The sequence below is a fragment of the Mastigoproctus giganteus genome, chromosome 7 (genome assembly GCF_048544385.1).
Source record: "Mastigoproctus giganteus isolate SK-2022 chromosome 7, ASM4854438v1, whole genome shotgun sequence".
In the NCBI taxonomy this organism is placed as follows: domain Eukaryota; kingdom Metazoa; phylum Arthropoda; class Arachnida; order Uropygi; family Thelyphonidae; genus Mastigoproctus; species Mastigoproctus giganteus.
The window spans coordinates 20,817,672-20,844,136 of NC_143581.1; the positions used below are offsets into that span (position 1 = coordinate 20,817,672).

Genomic DNA, 26,465 nt, shown 5'->3' on the forward strand with positions numbered 1-26,465 from the left:
ATATGCCTTTCTATAGTGTCCCTCAAGTGCTCTATGGGATTGATATCGAGGGAGTTCGGAGGCCAATCGATATGCTGAAAGTCAGAACTGTGTTCCTCAAACTATTCCCGCACAACAAGTGCCCGGCTTGGTGCATTGTCATCTTGGAAGACACCATCTCCATTCGGGAAAAAGTGTAATATAGCAGGGTGTACATAGTCAGCAAGCAGTTGACGATAGCAGAAACCACTGATACGTTGTTCCACTTGCACCAGGTATCCAAGTTACTGCCAGTGAAACATGCCCCACACCATACAACTGCCTCCACCGGCTTGCACTTTTGATACCATGCATGATGGATCAAGAGCCTCATGTTGTTGACGCCAAATCCATACATGACCATCCACACTGTGGAGTAAATAATGTGACTCATCTGACTAGCACACTTTCTTCCAGTCTTCTAACATCCAACTTGCATGCTCTTTGGCACCTCCATAGCCAGGTGGAAAGGAGCAGCAGTGCATAGCACACCCTTCTTGATTAGACCAGGGTTCGAGCCCGTCACCACCAAATACGGAGGATGTGGAAAGGTCAGGGACTGACCACTGCATATTCCCGGAGCAATATGGCCTTAGTTGCTAATGCTCCTAAAAACCAAACAACAACAGCATGCTCTTTGCACCAGGCGTGTCTTTTACACCAGTGAACCTTGGTTAGGAGAGGATGCCATAGGTGTCGTCTGCTGGTATAGCCCATATGTGCAATGCATGGTCATGGCAGATATTGTTCCGGGTTGGCCCATGTTGTATTGGGTAGTCAACTCTTCGGCAGTGCTGCGCCGCCTGTTTGCCTGTACGAGTTGTTGGACCTCACACTCACCCCTAACTTCACCCCTAACCTTTCGCTGACCTTTGCAGTTTTGCCGTTGGGTTGTTGTTTGACCATTTTGATGCCAGTTCTGGTAGACTTTAACAACAGCAGCTCTTGAACACCCCACCAGTTCAGTCATTTGGGAAATTGAGGCACCAGCTCATCGAGCACCCATAATCTGTCCTTTATCAAAGTCCGATAAATCCTTCCTTTTACCCATCATGCTCGGAATTTTACTACTTACTGGACTACTGGCACCTTATCTTTGCTACGTAGGGCAACTAATTCCGACATCTCACACCTCACATGGTCAACGGGTTGCATTCAGTTTTCGTAGGGGTGGTCATAATTCAGTGATCACTCAGTGTATACCCTCATCAATATCATTAATAAATACAGAAAACAATGGGCCGAACACTGAACCCTGTGGGACAACACTAATAACATTATTCCACAAAAAGCAATGTTCACTCTCTGTCTTCTCCTGCTCAACCATCCTTTTATCCATAACAGTAACTTTCTCTTAATGCCACATTGCTCCAATATCTACAGCAGTCTTTTATGTGCAGCACAAATAACAAGCACTGAGTTTTCATTTTTGCCACCATACTGATCATTCATGAGTTATTTACAAGCACAAAGAAAGGAAGAGGGAAAAAAAAAAAAACACAGGCAAAATTTAAAGTAAAAATTTTGTGACTGTAATTAAACATATTTTTCACTTTTCTCTTAACATTGGGCATTTTTCTGTCTACCCTTAGCTGTTCCTAAAATGATATAAACTGGTCACCAGCTCATGTAGCAAGACTAATTTGCATTTATTATGAACTTACTGAGAAAGATAAGGCATAAACTACAAATATCACCTATTTTTTGGTTGGATTACAAGTGTTAAATATTAAATAATATCCTGAAATATGGCTTCTCTATTTCTCTACCTTTGGTAGCTAAGTACAGTTATACATAATACAACGTGCCTACTTGTGTAATGGCAGCAAAAATGAAACTTAAATCTTACCATGTGGCAAGAAATTTACTGAATTTCTTCACATCCCAATTGCTATCTTTCTCCTATTGACTAAATTAACTTGTAAACTGTATATATTCGTAATTGTTTACCACAATGAAACTAAAAGATTATTAGTATTTTAAATTAAAATTACAAAAATTTGCACACTGTTAATTAGGGTGAATAAAAATTTCTCTTGATTGATTAAATACTGACATATTCTCAACTTGTACATATACTTCAAATTAACAAGATTTTACTGTATAAAGAAAATTTGTTAGTGTACAGTATATCGTATCTATTTATCACCTTTAAATTTTGTGTTTCTATCTACTTCTCACAAATTGTATACTGAATGGCAGGGAATTCATGTACTTCTGACTCTCACACTATTGTTACACATATAATCCTTATTCACACCATTGAAACTGAAATACGTTGTGATTGCTAATAATATAAAATGCACAATTTTCCAACATGGGTGCTTTATATCTTCCTCTAAATCACTGCATTCATTGTCATTCTCTCTCATGTTGAGAGAATGACAATGAAGCTGATTATTTTTTCAGACATTCCCAATAACGTTTATAATAAACTTGATATACACTGAGTTGACTTTTCATTAGCAACACCCTCTTGTTAGGAATGGATTGTTCTGTGTAGTGCTGGCATTAGGGGGTGCACACTTGCCACAGGCACTACCTAAAATAGGCACTGCTAGGTATGTTAATGCATATACAAAGGGTACTAGGAAAGTTTTGCAATATGACGCAACAATGAATCACAGGAAGCTGCTTGTTGCTGCATGTTGAGACATGTTCATACGTGCATAGTAGCCGCCGCGCCAAGTCGATGGGCTCAGTTATTCATTAGTAGTGAGAGTGTAAAGTGCTTGCGATGGTATCATGGTCACGAAATGAGATAAGGACAGTTTTGCGGTATAATTTCGTGCGTGGTTTAACCATAGACCAGTGCTTAGAAGAAATGACTCTTGCACTAGATGATGATTGTCCACATCGTACAACGATATTCAGGTGGTATGGAGGATTCTGAGAGGCCGGGAAGGCCACGAACGTCAGTTTCGGAGGAAAACGTTACTGCTGTGAGGAAAATGCTTGACGAAAACAGGCGAGTGACCTACCAACAGATAGAGGATACTTTGGGCCTAAATGCACCAGCAATTCGTTCGATTCTGCAAGATCATTTGCACGTGAAGAAACTTTGTTCTCTCTGGGTGCCGCATCAACTAACTGAAGAGCAGATGACACGACGTGTGACTTGGTGCCGGGAGATGTTAAAAAAGTTTGATAAGGGACAATCTCGGTATGTGAACAACATCGTGACAGGTGACGAGACTTGGCTGTACTATTACGATCTGCCGACCAAGGCTCAAAACAAAGTTTGGGTCTTTGATGATGACGACACACCCATAATTGTCAGAAAATCCCGATCTGTAAAGAAGAAAATGATAGCTGTATATTTCAAATCGAGTGGAATTGTGGAACGTATCGTTTTGGACACGCAGAAGACAGTCACAGCTAAGTGGTATACTGAACAATGCCTGCCTAAAGTCATTGGATCTATGAAGAACCTGCGGCCAAAGTCAAGAATGAACACCTGGTACCTCCATCACGAAATGCTCCAGCTCACCGCGCCAAAGCCTGCACCAAATATTTGACCACGACAGGACTGAAACTTCTCGAGCACCCTCCCTACAGTCCAGACCTTGCTCCCTGTGACTTTGCACTGTTCCCGCATGTGAAAATGAAGCTAAAAGGGAGGCGGTTTTCCAGTGATGAGGACCTTCTACGGGCTTGGGACAACGAGTGTGCTTTACTCCCTAGTGAAACTTGGCAGAACTGGTTTAAAGATTGGTTTCGGAGGATGGAGAGGTGTATTGAATGTAGAGGAAATTACTTTGAAAAAATTAAATAAACAAAGCTGTATTGCAAAACTTTCCTAGTACCCTTTGTATATGCATGTTAAGATACAATATGAATTAGGTGCCATTACAAGGTTTTGTCTCAGGTGCCACAAATGCTAACACCAGCCCTGGCTCTTGATGCTGATGAAGGCTCAAAGTTGGGAATGGATGATATAAGATTGTGGTCCACATGTGGCAATCAGTTTTGGAGTGTTTACAAGAAGAATGGGTTGGCATTGAGATCATTCAGACTTCAAACGTGGAATGATTGTGGAGAGAAAGATGTGCAGGCCAGTATCTTGATGACAGCCAACGTGGTTAAGTGCTCCCTTTCTGTAGTGTTGTCATAGGTGTATTGTGACTAGTTCAGCGGTGGTTGAACAACCAGACAAAGGTCAGACGTATGGCAGCCGTGTGTGGGTGACACCCATGGTGAGTGTCATGCTATTTCTATGTTGTACTAGTGGTTAGTTGGCCACTGTGCTGTGTCACTGCTCAAGTTGCACTGGACCTTTCCCCGGACATTAGATTGTGTTGACTATGACAGTCAAAAGCCATCATAGGTACCTGCGCACTGCGAGACACAAGAAACTGTGCATTGCATAGGCACATCAGCACCAACACTGGACCACAGATGTGGAAATCTGTCTTGCTGATGGGCTTACCCACATTTGGAGAAAGCAGTGGAAGACCATGGCACCTGGATGCACTGTTGATGTATTGGCGAAACAGGTAAGACAGGTGTTTCTGTACATATTCCATTTAATTGTTTTTTAATAAAAATATTGGGGTACATAGATGTGCAGAAACGAATTTAAAATAAGTGACTGAATAACAATTTGTATATATGTTTTTAACAAATTAGGTCTGGGTTTTTTGCTGCTGCAAGCTTCATTTGGGCTAAAGCCTCAAATTATGGATAGATTCAACTAAGTAGATGAATGTACTAATATGATGCAATTGCACTAACTTGTCTGTTTAGTGGATCTATCTGTAGTTTGAGGCTTTAGCCCAAAAAATTATCTTAGACTACCTATTTCACCAATATATAAATTGTGAACGAGTTTTACAAATTCTTTACCCTACACTAAACCGAAAAAACATATTTAGATAGATTCAGGAGATAAAATAAACTACATATTTCATCAGTGAATAAAATACATAGAAAAAAGCTTTAATTTTTCACTGCTTAGTATCAACTGAACAATATCCATGCTTTGCTATCCATGCAAACTGCCCACTTCTAACAGTAGCATCAGAAAGAAATGGAATTTTATATATAGAGAGAATATTTCTGGTTATATTTTTGCTATTAAATATGAAAACTTTCTTATTTCTGTACATATTCCATTTAATTGTTTTTTAATAAAAATATTGGGGTATATAGATGTGCAGAAACGAATTTAAAATAAGTGACTGAATAATAATTTGTATATATGTTTTTAACCAATTAGGTCTGGGTTTTTTGCTGCTGCAAGCTTCATGTCATTCCAGCAGTGTGAATTCAACTTCGGAAGGACAGACTTTAGATTTCCACCAAGTGGAATAAACTACCAAACATTTAATGAAAATGCAAAGTTATCAGAAGAGGAGAAGGTAATTCTTCCAAGGTAATTAAGAATTAGGAACAAGCAGAAATTAGAATAGAAATCATAATGATAATACTGATGTTGATTAAAGCTAAATTAAGACTTTATTTGTTTAATACAATGGTCACATTAAAATTTTCAAAGCAGTTATTGATTTTTATATTCTGAAGTCCCTTAACATGATCTTTATTTTTTATATTGCACAAATATATTTCTGAAAAAAACAAAGAGTTGTGTTTATTTTAATTTGTATAATTTCTTTTTTATAACAGTATAATTATGTTAGCCTTGTTCTTTCATTGGGGAGCAAGTCATTTTCTGCACACTTTGTTTTGATGGCAATAGATAGGATGTAAATTTGAACAGTGCAGCAAAAGGAGTAAAGTTATTTCACTGCATTCTCATTTAAAATAGGAATTTCTGTTAAATTTTCCTCTTAATCACAATGAGTCACTGAATCACATAATCACAATGAGTCCAATGACTCATTGTGATTATGGTCTTTGTTTTGTATCAGTTAGTTATGTGTTCAAACAGGCTGTATTTACTTTTGCATTAAATTTATTGCTGTCTGCTGCTCACCTGAAACCATCTTTGATCAGACTGCTTTAAAGTTGCTTTGTAATATGTTGAAGACCACCCTGAAAATTTTTCATTCTCGTGTAAGATTTTGAATATACGTGTTCTTGTGATAGCCTATCTCTGAACCTCAGATAATTCATTCATTCAGTTAACAGGTGCCCACCTCATCACTGCCTTCTTCATTGCCAAATAACACATATAGAAGCAAAAAAAAAAAAAAAAAAAAAAAAAGTATAATATCTCACTGTGCAGAACAGATGTCCATCCAAATTTAGTTCTCTAACAGTACTGCTTAACCATACTGCTGTTTAGTATTTTGATTCTATCTATGTTTTTCAATTCTTTGCACTTTGAAACCCTCTAGCACTCATTTCATATAACATTACAATTTTGCCATGGGATCATTGCTTTAACCCAATTATGTACTCACTCACATACTCTACTACACTCCTTTTGCCTGAGAGAGAAAGCGCAAGACCAAATGCAAGTGTATAATTTGCAATACATGACAAGTAAAAGTAGTTGGATGCCATCACTTTAAAAAAAAAAAAAAAAACAAGTTTTTAACTCGGCAGCAGGCATATTGTTGTATACTATCGATTACAATAGCCCTTTAAATTTAAATATTAAAATATCTATTAAAATTAGATAAATTTTAATATGTACCTAATAATGTTTTCATTTTAAACTACATCATTGATTTTTTTAATTGGAAAAGTGTCCATGAAAAACTATTTTGGTGTACAGAATGTGCCACATACCTTCCCACATGTAATTTTCCCATAAAGTGCCAGTTTCTGCTTTTATTTCACTTGCTTTGTAAGACTGCTGTTTCTAAAGGTATTTTGTTCTTATTTCCAATAAGGGGTCAGAATAAAAAATATAATTTTTAAGTACACCATTTAAATTATTTCTTAACCTGAATATTTTTTTCCTGAAGCAATGCAATTCAACAGTGTGCCTGCTCATGTGACCTCCTTTTTTGAACCCACTACAGAGGTAATTAACAAATTAATAAGGCGTAGGCTCACCTTTAGCAATCTACCAGTGGAATAAATCCATCCTGAAATATTTTCAACCAGTTCCTGCAGTGAATGCAGCAAAAAAAGTCATTGAATAGGCATGCCGTTGCATTGCATGTAACAATCCTTTCTCTTTCACTCTTCCATGGTCCAAGAATGATGAGCTAAGCACTGCTATGAATATGTGATAATGTAGGGCTTGTGAGCAGCTTTGCCACATAAACAGCTCTACCATGCATTCTGTGTGGCTCCTTACTGACTGCAGACACATTTGTGAAAATTCCTGTGGTCATCTGGAACTCAAATTTAACACCAAGGATGTTGCTCAGTTCAAAGATCGACAGTTCCTATCCATCTGTGTTTTGTTTTTGTTTCTCCCCCTCTCTCTCTCCTCGATTGCTTGAACACATCTGTTTTTCCCTCACTTCCATTTTTTCACTATGTTGACTATGAAGCAGTGAAAAGCTGGAAGAAGGGCATTGCACACTTTTAAATTTGTCTCCTGGTTTGTATTCATCTGGTTCATGCCTTTCACTACATTTGGAAGGATGGCTGATACTCTTGGTAAGATATAACATTTTTCATAGTTACAATAATTCCTGAAAAAAAAATATGGTATTGCCACTTATGACCAGTAGATGTGCTTTCAGTGCCTGTGGTTCAAGCCTGCATGATTACAGTGATATTCTTGTATTTCTCTTTGTCTTGGAAACTCCTCTGATTTTGTAGTTGTCCCAGAATACAAACAGGAAATTTATTTAAGTAATTTTGCTTTTGTTTGTGCAGGAAGGGAAAGTATATTAATTTAGTTTAATATTTATAATTTAATTTCAGTAGTTCATTGTCATATTTTTTGCTTCTTTTTCTTGTCATGTTATTGTATTTATTTTATTATAATTTTCTAATATGTTATATTTTAGACACATATGTTTGGAGAAGCTAAGACATTCCAGTGTCAGGGAAGACTCTTGCACACTTTGTTTTGATGGAATGGCCACGGTGCGACTAGAACCTTGTCAGCATGCGTAAGTTATTTCTAAATGCCTACTATTATTCAGATATTTAAAATTTGACTAATACTAAAGTTAAAACATATGTTAAGCTATTATATTTTGCTATAGCAGCAAATGTTACTTTTTTAAAATGAGCAAAAACTGATTAAAACAGTATCTCATGGATTGAGTAAAGCACAGCTGCGTGATATATGACTGGAATGCTATTAAGCATAATTGCATATCACCGCTAACGACAAGGTAATTTCTGGACTTTGTTTTCATTGCTGATGCCATAAAATTGAGCCTTGCAAAGGTATATGAAACCAAGAGGAATTATTATTTTCACTGCTTCAGTACATGCATATCTTAGTTAAAAATGGGAAGTATTCATAAGTTCTGCTTCACTATTGGCTCTGGAGTCATGGATGTGGGTTCCATGAGCCAGGATTCAAAGAATGAAGTTCAGTTAGTATCCTCTAGTACATTGGTTCCTTACTTCTTTTGTTTTTATACCATTACTTGCAAAATTATGCAGTATTTTGCAGTTCTGCTTGCTGTTATAAAAATTTCAACTTTTAAACATATTAAAAAAATAAAAATATGGTGTTAATTAAATAAGTTTACCAAACTAATTGTATAACATTTTATAATAAAAAATATCAACATCATCAGTGTTCTCTCCAGGACCTATTGAATGGGTGCACTGCCCAGTGAATTTAACTGACTACCCGGCTAAAATTTAAGTGATTCTCACGGTACCATATGGTACTGATCTCGATTAATATTAATTCAAACATACTATTTGATCAAGGTCAATGCGACAGGAGTGGATGCCTAGTCCGGCTGGAATTGTGATTGAATGGCGAAAGATCAGTAGAACTCAGCTTTCCGGTATGTAACCTACCTATGCAGTTATAAGACCTCCCACTATTCGACCATGGTTGAATAGTGGGATGTTCCTCCCAAACTTGCAACAAGTATACCCAAAATATCCCTCATGGCTCTGTCCTGGTCGCCATGTCACCTACCTTCTCACTGGACATGGAGCCATCCACTATAAGCTTAACCTCCTCGGACTAACAGATAACCCAGCATGTGCGTGTGGCTCCCTTGAAACCTGGGACCACCTGCTGCACGAGTGTGAGTTGTATGAAGATCTTCGGGGTCACTTCATCACACGAGTCTGCTTCAACCCTAAAAACCAAGAGCACTACCTACTAGAAGACGAGGCAACCTACAATGCCCTCACTAACTTTGCACAGTGCTTATTTGCAAGACGACAGACTCTACCTATGCCACCAAACCCAGAACAACCAGAATAAAACGGCATACATACATACTGAAACTGAATATTGATCCATGGATGGGACATTGATCCCATGAGAGAACTGAACCAACGAATGACATCACCTGCATGGACTGCCACCCAAATCCTGGCTGACTGTCCGAATTTCCTACTTGCCGATCTATGGACGGAGTCACCACCGACGAGGACAAACTCACTGAACAACGACCAACAGATGGGACTTGTATCCCATGAGTGAATACGTAACCAGAACCTTACATAAATCACTACCAAACCTAGACCAAAACCTTGGATGGAAACACCCTCGCTGGGTTCCCGGATGGCACAACCCTGTTGTTGGCCGACCGGGCTAGCCGAGTGGGTAAAGTACCTGCCCGGCAACCCAAAGGTCGCGGGTTCGATTCCCGCCTCGGGCTTGGATCAAAGTACTGCAAAAACCTTGGGAGGTGCAATATGGCCACAGAAGCCGATGCACCAACAACTACCAAAACAAAAAAAAAAAAAAAAAAAAAACCCTGTTGCCTCGGCACCTGCCCTGCAGCCTCTTGCATCCATGCCCTATTGGTGATCTGGGCCAGTCCCCTTGTCTGGCCTACTATTTTTCCCTCTCCTGGCGTGGGAGGAGGAGATAGTTTTGCTGTCTCCTACCCCTTCTGCCATCCCTTTTTTTCCTTTGGTGGGGCATGGGCATGCCCCACTGTAAACTGGAGTTGCCTTCCGTTTTGGCTCCATATTTCTATCTATCTCCCCCCAGTCTTCAGCCTTCTCCCCACTATCTGACAGCAACATGAACATGCCTCACATTATCTAAAGTCACCAATCTAAATTAATTTCACCAAACATTTTGGACTTCTCCCTAGTGCTTCCCGCGACACATATACGATCATTTTTTTTTAAGGTCTTAGCCACTGAAATCTCAGGAAATTAGGTGGCAGGACCTGCCAGAGTGAACTATATACTAGTGGGTACCTGGTCTGCCTCCACGGGGCGAAAGTGGGGCAACGTTGGGCCTCAGTAGGGGTCTGGCGGCTAAATGACCAGAAGAACAACGGTACACAACACTACACATGTACAATATCCATACACTTTTAAATCTCTGGCTTTTCCAGTCAACTGGTTCACCCACAATGTAAACTATACGGAGATGGGGGAAACCCCTGGTGCCATTTGACCCTAAACACACTTTACTTTACTTTACTATTCAACCACGGGGGAAACCTCTTGTGCCGTTTGACACTAAACACACTCTATTCGACCATCGTGCTGACGTCATGCAGCCATTGCATAGTTAGTTAGATGTTGTGAATCCAGATTACCTAGAATATTGTCATGTGCTTTATGTTGAGCTATAAGATGCAAAGTTGGTTGAATTCTGTGATTCACTGAGTCGACTCAGATTCACTTTTGTTATTCATATCTTTCAGACACTTTGAGTCAACTCGGTGTATTAACTCATTCACTCTGTAGCCATCTCTGCGGCAAGCTGAATATTCTAATTCTGCAAGCTAGTACACTACGTTAAATCTGTGAACTGTTAGATGCGTTGTTTGTCTTGGTCTCTGTACAGGTGCACAAATATAATAATATAGATTGCAATAAAATAAAATAAAATAAGAACCCATAATGAGTAAGTAGCTAAATCAGTAAACAACACTCTTTCTGAAAAATGAAATCAGTAAACAACACTCTTTCTGAAAATGAAAAATGAAAATGAAATAAAAGTTTCTGAAAAATGAAATTACGAAAACAACCACAGAGCTGGCAATTTCCAATGAGGACATTGCGGATGCTGCTCTATCTTATGAAACAGTCTGTTTAAAAATTTGATTGTAAAACTGCAGACAACTGGGCCTCTAAGAAGAATTAATATATAAAATATTAATCTTGAGCTAAAATCACTATAAGGATTTAAACATTTTTCATTATTATTTTTTTACATTGAATTCTAATAAAATTGTTTTTTTAAATTTGTTATTAAAACATTCTACTTTTTAAATAAAAAGTACCTTATCTGTTAAATTTAGTGTGTATATGTGTTGGTGTGTTGGAATTTTCATTTTTCAGTTAAAAAATATAACACTAGCCAATATTAAATTTTTTCAATATTTGTTGCATAAATTATCATTAAATAAATATAATGTTAAATTACACAATTAATTTTTGCTCTGGATTGCTTAAGTCACATTTATAAATAACAGAAAATTTTATAATATTGTGAAGTATTACACTTCCCCACCCGGCTACTTCGTAATGCCACCTGGCTGGCAAAATTTTCTGGAGAGAACACTGACCATACTTAATGAGAAGGTTGTGTTTTTCTTATCTTCATGCAACTGCTTGGCATTTAACTGGAATGTTATTAGGTATATTTGCATATCATTACTAACCAAAAATAATTTCTGGGATTTGTTTACTTTGCTGATTCCATAAAAGTCAGCTTTGCAAGACTTTCAGTGCCTCCGTAGCTAGGTGGGCAGGAGCAAGAGTGCGTTGCACACGCTTCTTGATTAGACCGGGGTTCAAGCCCATGACCATCAAATACGGATGATGCGGAAAGGTCAGGAAATGACCAACACATATCCCTGGAGCAATATGGCCAATATGCTAATGCTCCTAAAAACCAAATAACAACAACAGCAAGACTTTAGGGAGCCAAAAAATCATTTTCACTGTTTCGTTACATACCTCTGTGAGAGAATGATTTGCAGTCATACTTCTCAAAGGTATCACTAGCATATCAATTCAAGAAATTTTAAAATTATAATTGATCACTCCACTTTTTTAGCATATATACATCAAGCTGTGTATTTCGGTATCACAACTTGAAAGTTGGAAAACTTTGCCAATACATCAAAAGTACAAATACAGGTAACCCTTGTATAATGCGGTAGTTTGGTTCCTACAAAATCTCATATAATGCGAAACCGTATTATATAGGACTAAGAACCAGTACAAAAAGGGTGGTTACGTTCCAAAAAGCTAACAAAAATACACCTTTTATTTATTTATTTTTTATAACTATCTGAAACTTAATTTTTATAGTAGTAATAATTTAAATTTATTTTTATAATAGTAGTAACTTTAATAGTAATAACTGAACAAACGTCTTACCTTACAAACTGTGATACTTATATATGAGATAATATATGTTCATTTAATTTTCTTCCTCTTCATCGCTGCTTAGCACAATCTCTTCTGCAGCAGCTAGATTTCATGTACCTTCTGCTCTCTTCAAAAGTCACGAACTGCACTCTTCGAAGTCACGATTATTTTTTATGGTCTCAAACAAGCATAGATCAATAGCATAGAACCTAACCCAGAGATCTTCCAACAAAATACAGCTTTAAATGATGCGTGAAAATCGGAAGAAGATTTTTCAGTTAACAAAATAAAAATAAATTTACGCTTATATACATAGTTTAATTAATACGTGCTGTAATATGTACATACTAATTGATATTTCTGTTCACGGCTTAGGAAGTGGGGGATACACAGACTTCTAGATTAACTAGAGCCGCAGGCAGAAGTGAAAGTGGCTCTTGCTACTTCTATGGAAATATGCAGCAGCCTGGAAAGCAAGATGTCGAGGAAAGTGCTGGCCAGGTCATCAAATGCAGACATTATGGGAATATCAGAGGTGTGGTATCATTCAGACATAGGGGATGCAGAATTTGAATATGTGAATACAATGTGTACAGAAAGGACAGACAGGAGGAGAGAGAGATTATGCACTTAGTTACGAAGCAAATAAAATCTAAAGTAGTACATCCAGTTGACATGGGTGAAGAGTGCAATGTTAAGTCAGTTTGGTGAGATATAAGCACTGGGAAAACTGGGAGGAAAAAAAGAGAGTATCAGTGTGTTATAGGCCTATTCATTGTACTCATCACAGTCATTATACAACTGTACAGAGAAATAGAGTGGGCCAGTAAATCAGAATGTCTTATAATGGGGGATTTTAACTTTCCAGATATTGACTGGAATGGATTGGTCAATCACACACTAGCAAGAATTTTGTGGAATTATTGGATGACTTTTCTGCAGCAGCATGTTAGAGAGACAACAAGAATAAGCAGTTCTCTTTATCTGATTATCAGCAGCAATTCTTCATGCATTAAGAATCTGCAGGTAAAATACCCTCATGGTGACAGTGATCATAGTGGGTTTTACTTAAAGACAAAACTACTGTCAAAGGGAAAGGGAAGGGATTTTGCTTTCTAAGGGTGACCACAGTGATCTCAGACAGCTTTTAAATTCTATACAATGGGACCAGCCATCAGCAAATTCGAAATGGAAAGCATTCAAGGAAATAATCATAGAAACTATTAGGCTTTACATACCAACTAAGAAGTATTGTTTAAGTCTTAGACCTAAATTAATGTCAGATGAAGTAATGAGATGCATGGCAGAGAGGAAAAATGTATGGGATGCGTATAAATTATCAGGTGATACAGAAGCCTATGGCAGATATAAACTATTCTGTAATCAAGTCACAAGGGAGGTTAGAGGAGCTAAGGCAGATTATTAGAAATATTTGGCAAAGGATGCAAAGAAAAACAGCAAAAACTTCATTACTTATAGTAAACACTAGAAGGAAGAGGATGAATCATATTGATCCACTTTTTATCGATAGTTCGACTGTTTATGATCTTGCTCGGGTTGATGACAAACTGATTATAAGTATTTTGCATTTACATTCACACACGAGGAATTTTTTAGGGAAGTGGATGCCAGAAGTTTCTCAACCTGTAGCGAGACCTGGATGATTTTAACAGGGAGGGAAGTGGAAGAGAAACATAAGAAAGGCACCTGGGGTGGATTGGATATATCCAGTTATATTAAGGGAAGCAGCAAAGGAGGTAAGCAAACCCTTATCCATAATTATAAGAGTTTATCTGGATTCGAGAAAACCCCTGTGGACTGGAGATGTGTGAATATATCCCCAATTCACAAAGGGGTATCAAAAATTGACATGAGTAATTACATACCTGTTAGCTTAACATCTGTTCCAGGGAAAATAATGGAGTCACTGGTTAAAGAAGTAATGCAGGACAATCTAGACAAGAGTTCAGTCAGTTATACTTTGGTCACAGCATAGGTTTAGTAAGGGGAAATCTTGTCTGACCAGTTTGATTGAATACTGTGATGTGGTTACAGAGACACTGGTTGCAAAAAATAATTTTGATTCATATACTTGGATTTCAGGAAAGCTTTAGATAAAAGTGTCACATTAAGAGCAAGTTACTACTATGGATAAAGGGATGGTTGAGTGTGAGAAGACAGAGTGATTATCAACAGGCTCTGCTCTTTGTGGACTTATTAGTGGATTTCCCTAGAGTTTGGTGCTGGACCCATATGTTGTTTTCTCTATTTATTAATGATAATTATAGGTATAACAGGCTTAATGTCTAAGTTTGCAGATAATACAAAGTTTGGCAGGGTGGTTAATGACAGTAATGATGGTATACTACTGTAACAAGATCTAGGTATGATATATTGTTACAGTATCATCTGCCTCATTTTTCCAAATCTTTTGTTAGAATGTCGTGTTATACTATCTAGACCTTGTTTCTGGCAGTATGAACATTGACAAATATAAAGTACTTGCATATGGATAGCAGTAATACCAGAGTAATATACCAGCTGTGTGGTACTACACTTAGGGTAATGGAAAATGAGAGAGAGCTCAGGTTAATGCAGTCAGATGTGAAGTTCTCTGGGCAGTACAGACAGGTGGCTAGGACAGGACATGAAGTTTTGTCAATGATATACAGGAATTTTTCAAGGAGGTGATTATCCCATTGTATAAGCAGTGGTCAGGCCATCTTGAGTACTGCATACAGGTCTGGAGGCCCCATTTTAGGAAGGATATAGATCTCCTGAAAAGGGTAGCGAGATTGGTGAAATAGGGGGTACTCTTATCAAGAAAGTCTTCAGTTCTGCAAATTGCACAGTCAAGACTAGGTAGCTGCAAGGTGATCTGATCTAGGTGTTTAAAATTTAGAAAGTATTGAGCATGCTCAATGCTGATGGGATTCTTCCTCTTGCTCAGAATAATCTCCTGAGAGGGCATAAATTCAAATTGAGGAAAGACAGTTGTAGGATAGATGTGTGGAAGTTTGCCTTTAGCCAGCGGGTGGTTGATTGCTGGAACAAACTTCCATCTGTCGTTGTAGAAGTTGATAGCTTAAATAGATTCAAGGCAGAACTAGACAAACATTTGGAGCGAGTGGATGGGTGAAATGAGAAGGGTTTGTGTTTTTTTTTTAGCTGATGCTATATAAGCTTGCTTTCTTGCATCACGTGCCATTGCTAATGCTAATCACATTGGCCCACTAGGTTTAAATGGCACTTCTATTGATGATCCTGTTCAGGTTGCTGAAAAACTGAATAAATATTTTGCATCCACATCCATGTTGGAGGCCTCATTTTAGAAAGGATTTAGAGCTGCTGAATCAAGTACAGAGAAGGGCAGCGAGATTGGTAAGTGGAACAAAAGAGTTCCTCTTACCAAGAAAGACTTTAATCTGCAAATTGCAGCGTCTGGAGATTAGGCACCTGTGAGGTGCTCTAATTGAAGTTTATATAGCCTTCAATTGTCTGAGCAAGCTCAATGCTGATGGGAGTCTTCCTCTTGCTCAGATTACTCACCTGTTGGGACATAAATTCAAATTGAGGAAAGACAGTTGTAGAATAGATGTGTGGAAATTTTCCTTCGTTGAGCGGGTGGTTGATAGTTGGAACAAACGTCCATCTAATATAGTGGAGGTCGAAAACTTAAATAAGTTCAAGGCAGAACTAGACAAGCATTTGGAGTGAATGGATGGCTGAAATGGGAAGGTTTTTTTTTTTTTTGACTGATGCTATATAAACTTGCTTTCTTGCTTCATATGCCTTTGCTAATGTTATTATTATTATTAGATATGAAAGATATTGAAGGTTGAGAGGGCAGAAGATACTTGTTGACTTTGAGTTTGAATTTCTGCAGATTATAATTTTTTAATAATGTTTTTAATGTTTGTTCTAAAGATTTGTTTTTTTTTTTTTTTTTTTTTGTTTTTTTTAGGAGCATTAGCAACTAAGGCCATATTGCTCCGGGGATATGCGGTGGTCATTCCCTGACCTTTCCACATCCTCCGTATTTGGTGGTCACAGGCTCAAACCCTGGTCTAATCAAGAAGCGTGTACTACGCACTGCTGCTCCTGCCCACCTGGCTACGGAGGCACCCTGTTCTAAAGAACAGAAGCAGAAAAGATAAATAAGAAAGAGTAGAAGTTAGTTCAGTAAGTTTGGAGTTCAACAGTGAATGGATGTTGATACATGTTCAGTGGTTTTGAATTATCAGATACTAATTTAAAGAACAGTGCCTTGAAAATATCTGTAGGGAAGGCATGTAGCAGAAACTGAATGTCTATGTGACAAGAAATGGAGAGAGTTTGTAACAGAGGTGTTGGATGTAAAAATAATATTTATAGTAGACAGAATTTTTGTATGGCTGTTAGAAGTAATTCCAAGAGTTAAAAATAAGCCTACTTTTACAATGTAGAAGAAGCAGTATTTGGGATATTGTTATCCCCAGTAAAGATAGTCTTATTTAGAAATTTAAGTGTTTTTGAAGGTGTGCATGGGAGCAGCAGATACTTTTTTGAAAATTAAGACACAACTGAGTTTTAGAAGGAGAAATTAACTAAGTTTTCTCCCACAGGAAAATTAACTTAGAGAACCAGTATTTAGGGAATTGATGGATATTCAAAACCCTGCTATTTGTGCAGAGCAAGGTTTCTCAAACTGGAAAATAAAATGCAATGTGCTGTTAAGAGCAAAACTGTGGATAGAATTTCCTGTCATTCCAGAAGAAAGCCATTAATAGAGTTAAAGAAATAACAGAACCTTTGGGAATTCAAGCATTAGTTGAAAGGTTAAAAAGACAGAGCACTATCTGCCATCACCTACAGTGAGTGATCAGAGAGAAAATTAACTACCCATTTGCAAAAAAAAAGTAAACCGTTAAGATTGAAGCTTATTTGGAAGACCTTTGTGCCAAACATGAACAAAAGCCTTAAACATATCACGAGCAACTGCCTGAGTTTCTCACAACTTTTTCATCGAAATTGTCCAAAAATGAGTAATATAAACCAAGATATCACCAGTGATACTGCCATAAAACAAGCTACACAGGCAGTGTGACAGCAAAGCTTGTTCTGTTGTGAGTATTAAGACCATTACATTAACTGAGTAGTTTAATTCCTATTCCTGACTCCATATATTATGAAAGAATTAAGAACAGCAGAACAATAATTGTAAGGGAAAGATTTTCCACATTTTTAGGAATTGACTTTGTAAAAATTTCCCTGTTATTACAGATTTGTGCATGTTGGTCATTATCATGCACCTTTGAGACTAATTGTTTGTTGTTTTGTCTTTGTTTTCATTTGTATTAATTGATTTACTGACAATCAGTGTGGAAAATAACACCACCATTGCTGTTTGAACTCACTGGATAATTATTCTTTTGTAGAATAGATGTGTGGAAATTTGCCCCTTTAGCCAGCAGGTAGTTGATACCTGGAACAAACTTTCATCTGTCATGTGGAGTTGACAGCTTAAATAAATTCAAGGAGGAACTGGACAAACTTTTAGAGGGAATAATGAATGTGTGAAATGTTTTTTTTATTTATTTATTTTTTTGGTTGATGCTACATAAGCTTGCTTTCTTGCATCACTTGCCTCCACTACTACTACTAATTTTGTGTGTAGTGAGTTTTTTACAAAATTACAATGTCGGTTTACAGTGGTGCATTATACCTTCATGGGGCCCAAGGCAAAATGAAATTTGGGGGGCCCATATAAAGAAAAAAACTAATAAAGAACATTTTTGATTTCATTTTATTGTGACAACAATACAAACAAATTATATGACATAAGAACTAAATATAAAATTTCATCAAAATCATAAAACCATTTTTGAAAAAAACGTAATTTTCAAATTAATCTTAAAGTTCATTGACCTTGTCAAGTAGAAAGTTCAGTTCCTGATAAAAATCGCTGAAAATATTAGTAAAAAAAACAGCAATAAGTTTTGAAACAGTAATTTTGGGCCCCCCCCCCCCTCTGATCGAGGCCCTAAGCAGATGTCTTTTTTACCTATAGGATAACGCACCACTATCAGTTTATAAAAATAATAATTAATAAACATGTTAATCCTACTTGGATGCCACTTGAGAGATCAAGATAGATAGAAGTTTGACAATGCTAGTATACTACATGTCATGCAATATAGACCTCACTACTGGATTGATGAAAGGAAAGAAAAGCATGCCATTCGCTGTTTTCACGTTGATGAACCACCCAGCTATAATTGACTGCTATTTCTATCTTTAAAAAATTTTAGGTTCTTCAAGGAGCAGCAAGAATAATCTAGAATATCTAAACATTGAAGTCAGCCGAAAGACCTAGTATATGTGTTAAATCTGTGAAAGGTGCCAGCAGAACTTTTGGTTTCAAGACTACAAGAGTGGAATTTTCTAGCTAGTGATATAATAATTTCCATATTTAGAAAGAGTTTCTTTTATGTGCTTAGATATGATTGGATTGATGAAAGGATTGAACTCTACTTGAACGTACGTGAACACGAAACTAAAGAATGACAGTTGTTTTTTAAATTAATTCATCTGAAATAAGCTTAACCCTTTCAAGGAGTACATCTGTAATTTTTCATGTGTAGGCTGTGGGAAGTATGTATCTTGAAGTTTTTCCAGTATGTGTTGCCATCTTTATCTATGTTTCCAATTAATTGTAGACACAGTTTATAATAGATGATGTCACAAAAATAGCTTTAAAAATACAAGTAGCAGACTAAACCTGTTGGCCTCAGTTGTCCAGTATGGGCAACTGAGATAAGATAACTGAGAAGGTGACTTCGGTGATGTTAATCATGGCTGAGGTGAAAGGATCTAACATGATGCATGATGGAAGAACATTATTAAGGAAAGTAGAATTCAGCCATGATGGGTGACTATTCTTGGTTTTGCAAAACAGAGGATGAATGTTCTTTGTGACAATATAGTGGTTTTGTCACCTGTTTGGAGAGGTCTGGGATTGGAAGAATTTAAAGACCTCATCGATCGGGGCTCTAGTTAGCTTATCTCAAGCAGAGAGAGTTGGTTTTTTCCCTGTGAGCTATTCTGTGATTTTCACCCTGCACAACACGCAGATTTGCTCAAGAACATATGATTTGATTATATACATGTAATACGTAATGGCACAATATGGTCTAAGTTGCTGATGTCTGATGTGTCTCATAACCATCAGCAATGGGGGTGAATCTGTCATAAGGGGGGGAATAAAATTATTCTGTTGGGTTTTAGTCATTTTTATTTTTTTTTGTCTCGATATAATGTAAGATTAGTATTAGTAATGGCAAAGGTGCAAAAAAGCAAGCTTATAGAGCATCAGCCAGAAAAGGCAAAAAAAACCTACCCACCTCACCTGTCCATTCCCTCCTAGAATTTGTCTAGTTCCTTGAATTTATTCAAACTACACATGTCCATGACAACAGATGGAAATTTGTTCTAACAATCAACCACTGGCTCGTTGAAGGCCAACTTCCACACATCTATCCTTCAACCGTCCTTCCTCACTTTGAATTTGTGCCTTCCCCTCGCGTGTGTAGTCTCCACAAGAGGAAGAATGCCACCAACATCGAGCTTACTCAATCTATTCAAGGCATTGAAAACTTCAACCAGATATCCTCACAGGCAGTGGCGGACTGGTCAGGGTGTCAGCTTGCCCGATGGCAAGTGGGCCCCCCTTGCAATAACATTAGACAATATGACAATTCGAAAATTGTAGATCTCTTAAAGTACCATTTATAACTGTTGTAGCTTAATTTAATTTATTATAATCTACATTGATGTTGGAATAAAATGGATGATAATTTTAAATTTAAGTTAGCGTGAATAAGTTAGGATTTAAAAACAAAATTAAAATGTGCGCAAGGAAGTAGAAGTGCACGTCTTCATCCTTGGTAATAAATTAAATTAAGCTACGCTATTGTATTGTGTCATTAGACAATATGTTAAAAATGTTAATGACCTTTTAGTAGCTTGAAAATATAATAGTTGTGGGTGGGGGCCCCCTTTGTCTCCTTCCAACCAATATTTTTAGACCTAGTCCGCCACTGTTTGCAGGTGCCCATTCTTCAGATGCTGCAGTTTGCAAAACTGAAGCCTTTTTTGGCAAGTGAAAACTTTTGTTCTCTTCACCAGTCTCATTGGCCTTCTCTGCATGCATTCTAACAAATATACATTTCTCCTAAAATGAGGCCTCTAGACCTATGTATAGTGCTCAAGATGCAACCTAACCATGTCCTTGTACAAAGAGATAATCACCTCCTTATCCCTGCTAGCAAAGTTCTTGTATATTGCTGACAAAACACCCCCATGAGCTGTGCTGGCAGCCTGTATGCCCTGCTCAGAGAACTTCATGTCTAACTGCACAATTACCCCCCAATGTCTTTTTCATTTGTCACTACATTGAGTGTAGCACCACACAGTTGTTATAGTAATCTGTTATTACTGCTACCCATATGTGCAATACCTTGCTTGGCAATGTTAAACTTCAATTGCCATGTCTCTGCCCAACTTTTCCAGATCCTGTTGCAGCAGTATACTGTCATTACTGTTATTAACAAGCCTGATATACCTTCATCAATATCATTAATAAATATTGAAAACAACAGTGGTTCCCGCACTGAACCCAGGACTCCACTAATAACATTAGTCCATGAAGAGCAGTGTCCTTTGATTACCACTCTCTGTATTCTCCCACTCAATGATCCCTTTATCATAGCAGCAACTTACCCTTAATGCCACATTATTCCACTTTGTACAGCAGCCTTATATGCAACAGGATCAAAAGCCTTCCCGAAATCCAAGTTTATGATATCAAAATTATTTTTTACATCCAGTTCCTTTGTTACTGCATCATAGTAAGCAATCAAGTAGTTGAGACAAAATCGTCCCTTGACAAAAATCCCTGCTGTGACTGCAGTATAATTGCATTCCTGTCCAGATGGTCCTACATTGCATCTTTAACCACTGACTCCATTATTTTCTCTGGAATAGATGTTAAGCTAACAAGTCTGTAATTATTCATGTCACCTTTTGCAAACTGGGGATACATATGCACATCTCCAGTCCATAGGAACTGGAGATGTGCAGATATATCCCCACAGGGGCTGGGGACATCCCCTGAATCTAAGGATGCTCTCATAATTATGGCTAAGGGTTTGCTTACCTCCTTTGCTGCCCCCTTAATATAATTGTAAAAATCCCATCCACCCCAGGCACCTTTTTGATGTGAAAAACATCTATGGTGACACCTACTACATTTCTGGACTGAAGCAAATTGGTAAAACCAATTTGTAACGAAATTTTCTTATGGAAGACGCAAATGATGTCACTTCCTACTCAGTCACTAATGTTGATTTGGTACGGTAAGTAGTGGGTGTGAGAATAAACCATTACATCTTTCATACAACAGATACTAAGACGGAAATGACGTCACTTCCTAAATGACGCTAACTTGGTCAATAACATTGATTCAACGGAGTAAGTAGCAAGTAGTAATATTATGCAAGAATAAATGCTTCAAAGCCACCGAAGAAGCCTTCCATGTCAACAAAAAAAAAAAGAGTTCAAAAACACAGAACAAAAAAAAAATGCAGTTAGTGACCGAGCGGCTCATATCTCCTCATATACCATTCATACAAATTAGAAGACTAAGACATGGTTTGGGCCAAATTATAAATGTTCCTGTAGATGATGATTATTGTGTTAGCTTTCATATCAAACGTAAGAAAATTCAGAAATATAGTTATTTAATGGGCTTGGTTTGTAAACCGAGCTGTAAGGGTTTGGTTAAAGTATCTGCTTATGACCCCTTTGTATTGTCTGTATGATATCGAGATTGACAAAGCATTCTTCAATGAAGACATGGAACACGGTGATGCTGCTACAAATGATGAAATGAGTGAAGCTATACCTATTGAAGAAAGATTAATCATTCAACAACAAACTCTTTATGGAGCAATGAGAAATATTTACGAATAGCTCCTGGTGATCAAAATGTTCCACAAAGTTTACTTTTTGACGTCTGTGCCAAAGAATTGTCCTTTCCTAGCATTTACCTTGGTGGTCAGTATTGAGAGTTTACAGATAATTTAAAGTTACGCCATTTATGATGGCATCGAGTGAACTTCATCATTCAGATCAGCGTGGAGTGATGCCTTATCATCTTCTTTATATGGCCATGAAAATAATAGTCTAAAAACCCGAGATTCGTTAACAGTTGCTTTTTATATGTCGGAAAAGACATTAAGCTTGCCAAAGAACGTATCCAATTTCGAGGATATGTCAATAACTGCATTGAAAACAATTTAGCGTTTTTGAAATCGATTCCTAATTCAACTTATTACTGGACGCAACGTAAAAGAGATCTGTTTGTGATGATTGGACAATTGGGTAAACTTACGTTCTTCTTAACTTTGAGTGCAAGCGAAATTGGTTGGCCTAAATTGCTAAAAATTTTATACAAATTAAAACATGATGGTTTGGACATCGCTGATGAGCAAGCAGAAGCTCTTCATTTCATGGAAAATATGACATTAGTTAAAGAAGATGCCGTAATGTGTACGATTCATTTTAATAAACTTGTGGATTGTGTTTTAACTTTACTTCAGTCTAAGCATTTCAGTCCATTTTGACAATATTACTTTGTCAACTATTTTAAACAGATCGAATGTCAACATCATGACAGTCCACATGCTCACATTCTTTTGTGGCTTAATAATGCTCTAAAGAACCTGTGGGGAACGGTATGAATGCAACAATAGCTATGATAAATCAACTCCAATCTCCACTCTTTATAATTTCAAGTGTATGCATCAAATTTTAGCTAAACTACCTGCTGAACATGTATTGCAACTTCAAATTGATGAAACTGTCAAAAATAAATAAGTGCTTTAAAATGTTAAACATGTTCAGATTCTTTTCATTCCTAAAACTCTTTAACCTCATCCAAGCGAACGATGTTTTCACATAAAATAAAATACCTTTCGTGCGTACAGGGTATACATGCTGGTTTTTTTATGTTTAGTTTCAACAATTTCTCTTCCACTCTTTCCTTTCAGTTACCACAAAATCATTTAGCTTCCCCTTAAGAGTTTGATAAAATTCTAGTATCCCCTTCCCTAAAGGATTCCTCATGTGTGAATGTAGATACAAAATATCTATTCAGTTTATCAGAAACCTGAGCAGGATTATCAACAGTTAAACCATTGGCATTGTGGCCCAATGCAATTCCACTCTTTCCTTCTATTGATAATATAAGCATAGAAGTCTTTGCTGCTATTCTTTGCCAGAGACTTCTTGTAATCTGCCTAACCTTTCTGACATGATTACAGAATATAGGCTTCTGTATCACCTGATAATTTATATGCATCCCATGCACTTTTCTTCTCTGCCACGAGTCTCATTACTTCATCTGACATTCATTTAGGTGTAAGCTTGAACAGTATTTCATAGCCGGTGTACAAAGCTTAGTAGCTTCTATGATTATTTCTCCGAATGCTTTCCATTTACAATTTGCAGTTGGCATCATCAGTTCGTGCACTGCGGGGAATTTAAAAAGTGTGTAAGACCACTGTAGTCACCCTTATGAAAACAAAATCCTTTCCCTTTACCCTTGACAGTAGTTACATCTTTAAGTAAATTCCACATCAGTACACTGTGATCACTACCACCCAGTGGGGCTTTTACTCACAGATTCTTATTGCATGAAGAATTACTACTGATAACTTGATCCAGAGTACTGCTTCCTCTCATTGTCTCTCTAGTGTGCGGCTGTAGAAAACAGTCATCCAATAAATCCACAAAAGTCTTGCTAGTGTGTGACCAACTCACAAATTCCAGTCAACATCAGAAAAGTTAAAATCCCCCATTATAAGACATTCTGATTTATTGGCCCAGTCTATTTTTCTGTACAGGTTAGATCTAAGATCTAAAATATGATGAAAATTTATTCTAATCACCAGCAAATTCAGCACTTTGAATCTTGAGACTTTGGTAGATGTTTGGAATACTGCCACTGGTTAGCAACATAACCTTATTTTCATTAGAGGTGAACATGCAGTTTTTTCCCAGTCTAAAAATCCCCAAAATCTACTGATGAGGGTTGTAGCACTTCATTTGAAACATACAATAATCTTTCCTCCCCCTTATTTATGTATTTTTTCTATATCTTCTTCCTATTTTTACTGATGTTTATTTTAGTTTATTATTATTCAGCCTGTACATTAAAAAGTGGAAATTGCCATTCAGTAAATTATTTCTAATTTATGCAAAGCAGTGCTCTATCTTTCACTCTTAGTATATAATGTTGCCCACATATGGAAGGTTACCCTTCAGTTCCTATATTAGGTTTATCTGATGATATATTGTGAAATTTTTATTTTAGTAAATTGTCTGTGGTGTGTTAAATTGTATTTAGTTAAATAGTTTATTTGATACTAACTCAATGAATTTAGGAAAAAAAGCCTTAGCATTTTGTCACTCGCAGCTTAATTTTAACAAAGATGCTCATATGGCATCTGTGAGACACCCTTTGTTTTATTTATAAAAAAATATATATATATATTTTTAGCTTGTATACTAAATTGAAAATGGTGATCTATTAATTATGATTTGCTAAACCTATTTAAAATATATCAAACAAAAATAAACAAGAGAAACCAATAATAATAATAATGAGTTTTTATTGTATTTTTTAGAATTTTCAAGATCACTCACACAGCACCTGGTAGACACAATGTGAATATCTGTATTTTTTTTCAGCTGTTTCTGTTTAGCTGCCAAAACCAAACCTCTATAGAAAGATTAGACACTTGTTGCTACCATTCCACAGACACCCACACAGCAATAGCAATTACTTAGGAAAAAAGATAGATGCTTTTGCTTGTTTGAAATCTATTAAATGTACAAAAAAATTAATGTCTTATAATTTTTAACTAAGAAATATGGGCCTAAATGGATGTCAGATGAATTAATGAGACATATGGCAGAGAAAAAAAATGCATGGGATATATATAAATTAATGGGTGACATGGAAGCCTATGATAGGTATAAGCTGGTTTGTAACCAAGTCACAAAGGAGATTGGGCTGGCAAAGGCAGATTATGAGAAATCTTTGGCAAAGGATGCAAATAAAAACAACAAAGAGTTCTTTACCTATGTAATCTCTAGAAGGAAAGGGATGAATCAGATTGGTCCACTGGATATTGATGGTTCAGCTGTTGATGATCCTGCTCAGGTGGCTAACAAACTAAATGAGTATTTTGCATCTACATTCACCCATAAGGAGTTATTCAGGGAGGGGAATGCCAGATGTGAGTTAAACTCTGGCAGTGAGCTAGATGATTTTGTAATAATTGAGAGGAAAGTGGAGGAGAAATTGTTGAAGATAAACATAAAAAAAGGCACACAGGGTGGATGGGATCTATCCACTTATATTAAAGGAGGCAGCAAAAGAAGTTTGGTTTTGGTTTGGTTTTTTTTTTTTTTTTTTTTTAAGGAGTATTAGCAACTAAGGCCATATTGCTCCGGGATATACGGTGGTCATTCCCTGAACTTTCCGCATCCTCCGTATTTGGTGGTGACGGGCTCGAACCCCAGTCTAATCAAGAAGCGTGTGCTACGCACTGCTGTTCCTTCCCACCTGGCTACGGAGGCACCTTCAAAGGAAGTAAGCAAACCCTTAGCCATAATTATGAGAGCTTCTTTGGAATCAGGGGAGGTACCCATGGACCGGAGATGTGCAAATGTGACCCCAATTCACAAAGGAGAATCAAAGGGCGACACAAGTAATTATAGACCCTGTCAGTATAAAGTTATAGAATTCTTATAGTACCATGATAATAGACTAAATATAAAAATAGTGAAATGCTTAAAGTGCGGTACTCACCTTGAATATAATCTGCAATAGTTTTATGAAAACACTGATGGCTAAATATAAGGTGGGATGAGATTTAATTTAACGGAATTTTAAAATAAGCACAAGGAAGCAGAAGTGCACTACTCCGTCCCCGGTTGTCATAAAGTAGAAAGTAATTAATCTGGAACATAAAAGAATT

At 37.0% G+C, this 26,465-nt stretch overlaps 1 protein-coding gene across 1 annotated transcript in view; it reads left to right on the forward strand.

Annotated features, from left to right (window-relative positions):
• LOC150082630 (RING finger and SPRY domain-containing protein 1-like) overlaps positions 1 to 26,465 on the forward strand; it is a 178,129-nt gene that overhangs the window by 127,316 nt on the left and 24,348 nt on the right. Inside the window, exons 13-14 of the mRNA XM_090377556.1 lie at positions 5,237 to 5,392; positions 7,896 to 8,000. Coding sequence (XP_090233682.1) covers positions 5,237 to 5,392; positions 7,896 to 8,000 — 261 coding nt within the window. The remainder of the gene's footprint in view (positions 1 to 5,236; positions 5,393 to 7,895; positions 8,001 to 26,465) is intronic.